Source organism: Sinohyriopsis cumingii, chromosome 13, assembly GCF_028554795.1.
Source record: "Sinohyriopsis cumingii isolate HCF-2022 chromosome 13, ASM2855479v2, whole genome shotgun sequence".
NCBI lineage: Eukaryota > Metazoa > Mollusca > Bivalvia > Unionida > Unionidae > Sinohyriopsis > Sinohyriopsis cumingii.
In genome coordinates this window covers 39,717,589-39,730,395 of record NC_142973.1, presented here as the reverse complement: position 1 = coordinate 39,730,395, position 12,807 = coordinate 39,717,589, and the positions used below count along the sequence as shown (strand labels likewise).

General features: G+C 32.6%; 1 protein-coding gene across 1 annotated transcript; it reads right to left on the bottom strand.

Annotated features, from left to right (window-relative positions):
* Nucleotides 1-687: 687 nt before the first annotated feature.
* Nucleotides 688-11,884, bottom strand: LOC149785257 (uncharacterized). Its single transcript, XM_089979106.1, has 4 exons — nucleotides 11,471-11,884; nucleotides 7,851-8,045; nucleotides 6,888-6,997; nucleotides 688-2,481 (listed from the first exon to the last, which is right to left on the bottom strand). The coding sequence occupies exons 1-4, from the start codon at nucleotides 11,631-11,633 to the stop codon at nucleotides 2,389-2,391; spliced, it is 561 nt and encodes a 186-aa protein (XP_089835232.1). The 5' UTR covers nucleotides 11,634-11,884; the 3' UTR covers nucleotides 688-2,388.
* Nucleotides 11,885-12,807: the final 923 nt, after the last annotated feature.

The window sequence follows — 12,807 nt, the reverse complement described above, 5'->3', positions numbered from 1 at the left end:
CAACTTTTATCCATACATCTGTCTGTCTGTCCCACCCTTCTCAGGTTAATATCTCCAGAACCATATGAGATATTTTATGAAACTTTGTGTGAATTTGAATGTCTCGTGTAAACATTCGACTTTGCCAGAATGATACTATCAGAGTTACCTGCCCATGCTTGAAAATTGTACTTCGTTTCCCCTTAACTACTTTAGGTATCTTTACATCTTCATGAAACTTGGTATGTTGTTCTATCATAATGGCTGATATGTTTCATAAAGAGGTGGGTTCAGCATTTTGAGAGCTGTCCCCATTTAAAAAAAGAAACTAAAAAACTTTTATATTCATTTGTATCACTCTGCTGAGAGTTAATGCCTTTCAGATTATCTGAGAAAGAGCCATGAAACTTGGTATGCATTTGTATCATGACAAGAGTCTATGCCACAAATAAGAATGTGTTTTGCCAGATACTTTAAGAATGGGTTGTGCTCCATAAGCATTTTGTCACTGACAGATCTAGTTTTTGTGCATTTCAAATTTTTGGTTGGGCAGAAAATTTGTAGACATGAACCTGATTGAGACATTGAAGCTATATTATCTTTACTGGTGAATAATCTTATATTGCGTTTTTTAGTTCATCATTTCCAGCAACCATAAAATCAAACAGCTATGTTATCTCACAAAACAAGGAATTCATGAAACTTCCGTACATGTTAAAATAAAACGTACTTTTAATTCATCTGAATTTCTAAACCTATTACAAACCTCTTTGTCTCACCAGCAATTGGCAATTGACAGATGAGAATAATAGAATATTCAGTGGTCCCTCACTTAAATGCTGTTCAAGGTACCTATATATGTGTTATAGATGAGTTCAGCTTATACTGGGGTACATTAATATTATTATTACATACTGTGATGGGATCCATGACCATGCTAGCCTATAGGGAGGGACAGGCAGCCCATAGGGAGGGACCACTGTTATGTTGTGGTTGGTCATACAACAAAAATATCCAAGACAAGAAGTTCAGTTATTTATCTTTTGTGAGGTTCTGTACAGCAGAAGACAAATAACGTAACTTGGAATAATTGTGCACTGCTTTGCTAGCCGTACTCGAGTATAATGCAAAACCTTGCATAGTCACAAGCGCAAAGTATGATCACTGTGACCTTAACAGGAGGTCACTGAGGCAATTAGTATCCCTAATGTAAAAGTGATACCTGCGTTCCATCTATTCTTTGCAGGTAAGACAAAAAATAGCATAAAATGTAATTCCATCAAAGCAACCACTTCAGTTGTTTTTAGCATTACAGCATATTGAAAATGTGTCACATTATGAGGTCATGAAATCCTCAAAAGATGACCAGCATCAACCAGACTATGACAAGAAGTATGGGTCACAAATCCTAGATATTTCGGTCTCATGGGAGAGAAAAAGGTATCACTTTGTGGCAGATATAATAATGCTGTCACATTTCTTTTGCATTTTAGTTGTGCAAGACAGATAATGGTTTGGTTTTTTCTTGTTGTTGTTTTTAAATTTTATTTATGCAATGCATCAACACTATGAATGTTATGTACACAAGGGCATTTAAATGCAATGCCCAAGGACACAATGGAAGCTAATCTGGACTGATCCAATGGTGGCAATGGAACCCAGACCCATCTGATCATATATCCAGTGTCTTACCGAGTCAATGAAACTCCACTGCAAGTGAGATACAGTGGGGGTACACACTAGTTTAAATATCAGAGAAAATACAAATCTGGGAATTACATGATCAGTGTTAAAATTGTACTCTGGATCTGTTCATGAATTATCTAAATGATATGCAATACATGATCAATGTTAAAATTGTACTGTGGATCTGTTCATGAATTATCTAAATGATATGCAATACATGATCAATGTTAAAATTGTACTGTGGATCTGTTCATGAATTATCTAAATGATATGCAATACATGATCAATGTTAAAATTGTACTGTGGATCTGTTCATGAATTATCTAAATGATATGCAATACATGATCAGTGTTAAAATTGTACTGTGGATCTGTTCATGAATTATCTAAATGATATGCAATACATGATCAATGTTAAAATTGTACTGTGGATCTGTTCATGAATTATCTAAATGATATGCAATACATGATCAATGTTAAAATTGTACTGTGGATCTGTTCATGAATTATCTAAATGATATGCAATACATGATCAGTGTTAAAATTGTACTGTGGATCTGTTCATGAATTATCTAAATGATATGCAATACATGATCAATGTTAAAATTGTACTGTGGATCTGTTCATGAATTATCTAAATGATATTAGTGTCAGCTGAAACTATCAGCTTTTGTTAAGCAACATACAACATTGTAACTGTATCACCATGGTACATTCCTAGATTTCAGTTATCAAGATACATTTCATACAACAAACTTCTTGCAAAGCTTTTCTGACTGGACTTCATACAAATATAATCCATACACAATGTGCATACCTGAAAATAAAAGATATATTTTGGACAATAAAATACAAAAAATAATAATTATTACTATTATTATTATTATTATTCTTAATGTAATATGGCTCATTTTAAACAAGCACTAGTCATCATCAGCCATATTTGTCACGAACAACAACAGTAACTTTTGTAACAAGCCTGTCTGAAGCAAAGATCCTTTTGGCATGGTGGGGGGGGGGGCGCAGCTCTTGAACAGCCAGCTACAACAAGTCTGATGCTCAACTGATTGAATTGTCCCTTCCTCATACTATATGTATCATTTGGAACCAAAGATCTTTAATCCAAGACTATTTAAGAAGTTTTCCTTCCTTGAAATGTTGGACCTTAATTAATAAGAATTGAGGATATACTGAAAGTGAAAATCTTACAAAACAAGTCATTGTGATAACAAAGACAGTCTTCCATATTTTGAGAGTCCCTGCTCAAGAAAAGACACATACCCAGATCTAAAGCCATCTTGCATATCACTAAACTATTTTTATCCCTCTCAAAAGAAGCCAAACCCTTCTAAAATGCCATCTTTTAAGTGCAGAGAAAGTGGCCCCATCAGAGTGAGGCCACTGTATTGTACAGTCTCCAACAAACTTTCTATTGATCAATGTAGCAATTATTCACTCTACACCAAAATGTGTATTGAGTTCACTCAACACCAAAATGTGTATTGACCAGCATAGTAATTGTTCACTGTACACCAAAATGTATATTGATCAGTGTAGCAATTGTTCACTGTACACCAAGATGTGTATTCATCAGTTTAACAGTTGTTCACTGTACACCAGAATGTGTATTGATCAGCATAGCAATTGCTCACTGTACACCAAAATGTGTATTGATCAGCATAGTAATTGCTCACTGTACACCAAAATGTGCATTGACCAGAATAGTAATTGATCACTGTACACCAAAATGTGTATTGAACAGTGTAGCAATCATTCGCTCCACACCAAAATGTGTATTGATCATTGTAGCAATTATTCGCTCTACACCAAAATGTGTATTGATCATTGTAGCAATTATTTGCTCTACACCAAAATGTGTATTGATCAGTGTAGCAGTTGTTCCCTCTATACCAAAATGTATTGATCAGCATAGTAATTGCTCCCTCTACACCAACATGTGTTTGATCAGTGTTGTAATTGTTCACTTTGTGGATTTTTACGGCATCATATATTACGCAGGTAATTTTATTCTGTCCTTGTTATACAAATTAGGATTGGCACATGAAGCTTCAAATGACAGAGAAATTTTTATATGGGAAAACTAGTTAAAAGTTGGTTTATAATACTCTAACTACATTGCATCCTTTTCAGTCAAGTCTTAAACCTTGAGAATTCAATATAAAGTACCAGTGACAAAGTTTGTTCAGAAATACCACCAACTTCTCACAAAAGGGCACATCTTAATAGAACATAAATCAGATGATTTTGCAGTTTGATATTTTAGAGAAATATGAATTTTCAAACATCTAACCTGTGATTTTCTAAAGTTAATTAGGACAAGTGCCATTTTCCACCAAATCACAAAACTTGTGATAAGACTGCTGTTGTTTAATGCCATTTTTCAGCACAAGATAGGCTATACATGACGGCCAGTACATTTGATGGAGGAAGAACCCAGGAAAACCACGGAAAGCTACTGGAAATCATTCTCACATGCCCATGTTGGCTGTGCTCAAGACTCAAAGCCATGCTGATATAGGTGAAATGTCAGTGATCTGTGAAGGCAAGTGTCTTAGACCACTCAGCCACCCGGGGCCCCTATGATAAGACTGCATATGAGAATAGTATGATAGCAAAGAAAGCACAAGGTGATGTTTAACCACTTGAATATCACATGCTGTACTATTTCTGTTGAAAATGTCTAATCAGTGGACCCCTATAACAGGAATATTTATTTCCAAAAGTTAAAAAGTAAAAGCAACTTTTATCATCATCACAATGTTTACAGACTGTAAATTGGTTATTCAATTACTAATTACATAAAAAGAATTCAGTAGTATATCACAGACTAAAACAAGTTACTGTGCTAAAAAGAAAGTTGTTGAAAAATAAAGAAGTTGGCTTAAAAAGAGACGAGATGTTAGTCCCAAATAGTGACGAAATACTGTAGCCATGTAGACAGATGTGATGGGAAAATATGAGTAACTTATATTAGTTTATTCAAAACCTTTAGATGCTGTGTTGTCTGCAATAATGTAAATGTAAACATGCTAAATATTTGGTTGATAAGCAATGTAAGTGAATCTTAAGATTGGACCTTTTGAGAAGCTGGCATTACTCATCCAAACAACTTAAGATTGGACCTTTGAGAAGTTGGCTTAGGTCATCATAAACAAACATAAGATTGGACCTTTGGAAGTTATTATTATTAATCCTAAAGAGCTTTTGCATTAAAATTCCATTAGAAAAAAATGAAAAAGAGTTGGGTAAACATTCTAATTTTCTGACCACAATTTCACTGTTACTCAAACGTGAATTCACGATTGTAAAATGATACAGCTTATGGGATTATGCCTATTATAAAATGATATAATTTATGGGATTTATGTCTGTAATAAAATGATAGTTTATGGGATTTATGTCTATTTTAAAAAGATACAGTTTATGGGATTTATGTCTGTTATAAAATGATACAGTTTATGAGATTTATGTCCATCATAAAATGATACAATTTATGGGACCTATGTCTATTATAAAAAGATACAGTTTATGAGATTTATATCGACTATAAAATGATACAGTTCATGGGATTTATGTCTATTATACAATGATACAGGTTATGAGATTTATATCCATTATAAAATGATACAGTTTATGGGATTTATGACTGTCATAAAATGATAGTTTATGAGATTTATGTCCATTATAAAATGATACAGTTTATGGGATATATGTCTAGTATAAAATGATACAGTTTATGGGATTTATGTCCATTATAAAATGATACAGTTTATGGGATTGATGTCTATTATAAGGGATAGTTTATGGGATTTATGTCTAGTATAAAATGATACAGTTTATGAGATTTATGTCTAGTATAAAATGATACAGTTTATGAGATTTATGTCTATTATAAGGGATAGTTTATGGGATTTATGCCTATTATACAATGATACAGTTTATGAGATTTATGTCTAGTATAAAATGATACAGTTTATGAGATTTATGTCTATTATAAAATGATACAGTTTATGAGATTTATGTCTATTATAAGGGATAGTTTATGGGATTTATGCCTATTATACAATGATACAGTTTATGAGATTTATGTCTAGTATAAAATGATACAGTTTATGAGATTTATGTCCATTATAAAATGATACAGTTTATGGGATTGATGTCTATTATAAGGGATAGTTTATGGGATTTATGTCTAGTATAAAATGATACAGTTTATGAGATTTATGTCTAGTATAAAATGATACAGTTTATGAGATTTATGTCTATTATAAGGGATAGTTTATGGGATTTATGCCTATTATACAATGATACAGTTTATGAGATTTATGTCTAGTATAAAATGATACAGTTTATGAGATTTATGTCTAGTATAAAATGATACAGTTTATGAGATTTATGTCCATTATAAAATGATACAGTTTATGGGATTGATGTCTATTATAAGGGATAGTTTATGGGATTTATGTCTAGTATAAAATGATACAGTTTATGAGATTTATGTCTAGTATAAAATGATACAGTTTATGAGATTTATGTCTATTATAAGGGATAGTTTATGGGATTTATGCCTATTATACAATGATACAGTTTATGGGATTTATATATAGATTGTCTTATTAAGAAATATTACAGATATATTCTTCCTAACAGTTGACAACAGATATTCAGAAGAAATACCACAATAGTTATACAAATCTGGAAAAGGCTGACTTCACCCATATCTCCCCTTTTTCAAAGAAAAATGTGACACATAGCAATATTGATGTGACTGTCATCATTAACACAGACAGTAGCTGCATCAAATAATTGCTAGAGTTTGTGTACAATGCAAACATTTTTGTCCAAACCCATCATAAACAACAGAAAGGTGGTAGGCACGGGCTAAAAATGGCAAGATAGTGTGAAGTAGAAATCTTGTTAACCTATCAGATTAGATTTGTACTTGCATTTTCCCAGTATTTTTGCAGAATAAATTTAACGATATTTTTGATTCAGTTCAATAGATTTTGTTCCATGCTTTTTGTGATATTTTTTCATTCAGAATATGTAGAAAGCAGTGTATTTCTGTGAATTAACTAATGCACATGCATTACAACTATGTTATATGGATCTTGTAATGATAGCATCAGTCTGAATATACATGCAATTTAACAGGTCTACTGATAATCAAAGGCTTTTGTTTTTCATTCATGTCGAACTTACAGCCAAAATTGTAATACTTCCAGATGCAATACACATGTAAAATGACCAGCCAAGATCTATGGTGTCATTGTTTGATCCAAACACAATACATCCAACCAAGCTCAAAATTCCTGCAAAAAATGCAAAAATCAAAATTCAAAATCAAACCAGTATATCATGGAAGAGAAATGTAAATGTGAAGGTAACCTATTCTGGTGTCTGTCTGACATAATTATAGAACCTTTCTTGCTTATTTGAATAACTTGATACAAAGTAAAGTTTAAGATATATATATATATATATATATATATATATATATATATATATATAATTTCCTCCTATTGACAATTATCAAATATTCCAATGTCATATAGAATTTGCTGTTGTATGGAAAATAAGATGTGAACTGTCTGCCTAATGTAAACAAACTGTATACTGACAAATAAATACATGTTGTTTTAACATACAGGTTTTGCATCCAAGTATAACCAAGTTACCTTACACAGGATTAAGGTAAAGTAAAGTTTTAATCTTTATCACAGTAGCCATTACTGAATGATGAAATCATTCAGAATCGGATTTATTCCTTATAATTTTTGTCATGGGACAAAATACCAAAAATGTTTTCTCAAATATATCATTACTACACACACATGATGGAGATAAATTATGTGTTCTTTCATTTCAAATTTAAACCCAACCCCCCCCCCCCAAAAAAAACAACAAAGAATGTGCTGTTTTGTTCATAAATTTGTATCTTCTCATTTTGATGAATCATAAATCCACATAAATAATTTTCATTTTCCTTCTTGCTTTCCCCAAAAATTCTTACTAAATAATTTCAAACTGATGAAGATTAAACAAATTACCTAAATTACATGTATTTATTTGCACATGTAGAAAGTTATAACAGTGTACCGACTATTACTGATAATAAAGTAAATGTTATGGAGAAAAGAATGCCTACATCGTTTTATTTCTTACCAGCTACAGGGTACAAGACTAGCCAGCAATAGTAACAAAGTCCGCTGAAGATAAAAATTCCTTTATCGTCATCATTCATGAAAATACCATTCTCATCTGGTCCATAGCAACAGATTGAGATCCATGCACAAAGCATGCAGAAAAACAGGATGATAAAGGATGTACACTCAAGGCCCAGAGCAGCTTGACTGATTACTGCAAAATAAAATCAGAACAATAAAAAAATGCATAATCAGAATTATGAGTGAAATAGAGAACTGTCACTCAACAGCAATTTAAAGATTTTGTTCCTGGTTATTAATGCAGTGGAAGAGACCAAAGAGAGGATAATATATTACGATGATAATATATTACGATTAGTTAGCTCTCGTATATCATCTAGAAATGGTAACATAATACCTGCATTCAAACTAAGGCATTGATAATAAGAAATGACGATACATAAATGTAAATGCAAAATGGAATCATCAAATTTTATATTTTTCTACTTAATTTTTCCAAATATTAAATACTATTTTACATTTTTACATTTTTCTACTTAATTTTTCCAAATACTATTTTACATCAGACTTACTGCAAAAATCACTTTAGCTGATTGTTAAAGTTAAAAATAAACTAGTCGTCACTTTCAATCCTGCTGCATAATAATTTGTGTTGCAAACTGGAAAATTGGAATGGAAAATGAAGCATCGATGATTAATATTTGCAGAATTTTAAGTTACTCTATCAGTAAATTCAAGTTTTTCCAAAGTGTTAACAATGTAAATTCATAATGTGAAATAGAATTTTGGTATAATAGATGAAATCATAAAACAAATAATACTTTCATTTTTACAAGTCAGTTACAGTGTATGTTAGTATTCTTGCCATCCCATTTGTTTGTAGTCCCCTACCAATGCTAAAACAGAAGGCAGATATAAACGATGCACAAAACTTATTCATTCATTCATTGATTTATAATTTCTAACCTGGTTATCACCGGGGTGTCCCAAGCAATGTTGACTTGATGTTTTGAATCAAAAAGGGAGTTTCTTTAGCAACATGGTTGCCATATTTGATTGGGCCAGTCTGTTTTCAACAAAGGATTTGATGTAGTTCACCATGTTTGAAAATCTCAATAATCTCGTAAATTTTAGATTTATATATCTTTGAACACATTTATCCAAAAGCTCCTATTTATCTATTCAATTTGTTTTAGAAATGTTAAAACAAGACATTGCAAGACGACTGAGTTTTACCCAAACAGATTATTCCAGAAACCAAAAAAGAACAGCGAGCAAGCTGCTTGCTAAATATTTACATTGGGAGCTTCAGTTTGCATTGAAACGCCAATAATTTGACTGTGTTAGGTGGTGACAATAAGGATAGAAATTATAAGTCAGTGAATAAATGACTAAGTCTTGTGCATCCTTGATGCTTTTCATTTTTAAAATTGGTAGTAGGGTATAAACAAACGGGAAAGTATGCAAATGTTGGAATCCAAGTTGGAGCCCAATACAAACAATAAATGAATCTTCCGTAAGCAGAATAATAAAACTAACTACAGACATCATTTCATTTCGTATATCGCAATCATTTACATTTAGTACAAAATGTTGTGTTTTATATATATATATATATATATATATATATATATATATATATATATATATATATATATCTATATATATAGATTGATTGATTGATTGTTTTTTTTTTAACGGCGCATCAGCACTCTTAGGCTATTTAGCGCCAAACAAAGTGTTACTTGTATAATCTTTTAAAACTTATAAAAGGTTCTACATCGACCAGCGATATAAAAGAACAAATGGTTGAAATTAAAAACGGTAAGATGGTAACGGTGCAAAATAAAGCTTCCCGATCAACGGGAGATGTAAAAAAGATTAATAGGTATTAAAATGGGACGGTATGTATATTGCATAAAACTGCACAAGGTGATAGCATAAAAGTCAGAGTTTTGAGTAAATATTTACGGCTTTCAAGAACTCGATAATACGAGTGATGTTTATATTATCAAAAAGTTCTTTCATGTCATGCACAACGTAATAACGATCGCGCGTAGGTTGTAGGTCAAAGCACTCCATCATAAAGTGCTTGACAGTGAATGGTTCATTGCAAGAAACGCACTCTGGTGGGTCTTCACCTTTTAGTATGTGGGTGTGGGTGATATAAGTATGACCAATTCGGATTCTTGCAATGACTACCTCCTCCCTACGAATGGTTCTGTAGGAAGGAGTCCATTCTCCTAGAGTTGGTTTGATTGCATGAAGTTTGTTATTTACAGCATCATTCCATGATGCCTGCCACTTCTGACGTAAGAACTTTCTGATACAAGGTTTAAAATCAGTATATGGTATTTTAAAATCAGATGGTTCTTGAGAAAGGGCCATTTTAGCAGCGCGATCTGCTTTTTCGTTACCTTTAATACCAATGTGGCTAGGTAACCAACAGTATATTATATTGTGGGAGACACTCAGCTCGGTATTTTTTACGAGTATGTTTTTCAATAATGGGTTCTCCAGTTTTCTATTGTGTAGTGACTGGAGTACTGATAGCGAGTCGGAGAAGATGATACTGTTTAAAATACGGTTCTTTTCTATATGTTGCAGAGCAAGGTCTATTGCTCTGATTTCGGCTGTAAAAATTGATGCTCCATTTGGTAAGCGAACTTGCGTTGTGTGATTTCCACAAACAAAGGCTGCAGCAGCCTTTTCCTCATCCTTTGATCCATCAGTGTAAATTCTGGTGTAGTTTTTAAATTCGGTGAGGAGTTCATGGTAAGAGTTGTGGAAGATAGAAGGGTTTGTTTCGGATTTTTTTCCATCGTGTAGCGTAAAACGTACTTTTGGTTGTTTAATTAGCCAGGGTGGTGTTTCGGAGATGGATGTTTTCTGAATTTTTGAAAGATCTATATTTGTAGTGTCAAGGCTGGATGATATTCTAATGCCAAAGGAAGGTATGGCGTTTGGTTTATTTTCGTATAAAGTTTTGTATTTGGGTTGAAAAACAGCCGAAAAAGCAGGATTCAGAGGGTTTGATTTTAATTTGAGAGCATACTGTGCTGAAAGCATTTCTCTACGATGCGATAACGGTGGTTCATTCGCCTCAGCTAGAAGGCTTTCACACGGGGATGTTTTAAATGCTCCCAGAGCCAGTCTTATTCCCTGATGATGAATTGGATCAAGCATTTTAAGATACGATTTTCTGGCAGAACCATACACAACGCAACCATAGTCTAGTTTGGAGCGAATAAACGTTCTATATAAATTCAGGATGACTTTTCTATCAGCACCCCAGTCAGTGTGTGCTACTACTTTAAGTAGGTCAAGTGCTTTTAAGCATTTGGCTTTCAAGTTTTTTAGGTGTGGAATAAAGGTCAGTTTTCTGTCAAAGATAATACCCAAAAATTACACACACACACACAATGTGATGAAAGGTCACAATATTTAAAATATTTCATTCAAATCAATAAGAACAAATACTTGAAACAAATTACAATAAATAATTATGAATTAAAGGGTTAATTCAAAGATGTATCATAATAGGGAAATATTATAATTTCATTTCGCATAAAACTGTTCCATTTCGTAAAAGACCTTAACTGCATATTGAAGACCTACCCTCTGTACTGCATTTGTCAGAATCACATTGGTAGAAAAGTCCTTTATGCCTGTTCTCTTGTACATGCCAATATGTAGAAAACAGTCCCAGCGCCTGAAGTACAAATGTCAATACAAAAGCCAGCAAGACCTGAATCCTCAAAACGCATCTCTTCTTGCTCATCCTCTTAGAATCATCTATACCAAATTAGATGAGAAAGTGCTTAATGAGTTCATAAGTTAATGAAAATTACACTGGAAAGATGAAAGAATATACTTCCCCTGACAGTAATGGTAAAAGGAAATGAGACAAAACTTGAGACCATTCACAGACGATAACATAAGCACGCGTTTGTTACAGCCTCCTGTACAAGAATTGGATAATATATTGAATGTCATAACGCTGTGGGTTTTCCATGTCTCTATAAATAGATTTCTAGTTTTGGGTCCCACTAATTACCGCAAAGACGCGTAAAGACGGGACAAAGACTTGTATAGAAACGTTTTAATCTGACAATACTGGAAAATATTGAATGTTGACAAAACTTTATTTAAAAATAAATATATTAGAATTATACATTTTTTTTTGTATTGTCTGTATGTTTTTGTTTTTATTTCTGAATGCCTGCACCCAAAAGTTGTAATGAATTATAGCAAATATTCAAAAATGTCTTTTGGCAACAGAAGTGGAAGTATATTCATCACGTTTTGTAATTTTTTTTATTTATAAGGATATAGAATATTGATCGGGATTACATATTTATACGTACATATGGTAAGTATTGGGAAAAAAGAAGTGCCTGAAGAAACGCAAAACTTTACTTAACCGGAAATTTCCAATTATTGATACCGGATGTATGTGTATAATCTTTGTGCTACTTTTTGATTGTTATAATCCTTTTTATTTAAAGAATTTTATTTTGTGGTACTCTACTTTAGTATAGTTTGTCAAGAATTTGCTACACATTTGTCTGTATGGGGCAGTACACGATATTTATCCAGAACTTGGACCCTCGTTTTTAAGTCCCGTAATTTGGAATTGTGTGTATGCCGATTGCATGCTTGTAAATTTAAAAAAAACTTTAAAAAAATCAGAAACAGAAGCGCTTGAATTATTATCTTGTTTGAGTGCAAATAGTTGTTGTTGTTGTTCTAGGGTTTAACGCCATTTTTCAGCACAAGATAGGCTATACGTGGCGGCCAGTATAATTGGTGGAGGAAGAACCCTGGAAAACCCAGGGAAGAACCACCGACCCACGAGAAGCTACTGGCAGGCTTTCCCAGAGTGCAAATAGTAACATGTCAATTTAATAAATTAAGTTTAGCAATAATACTAATTAAATATTGTTTTAACATTT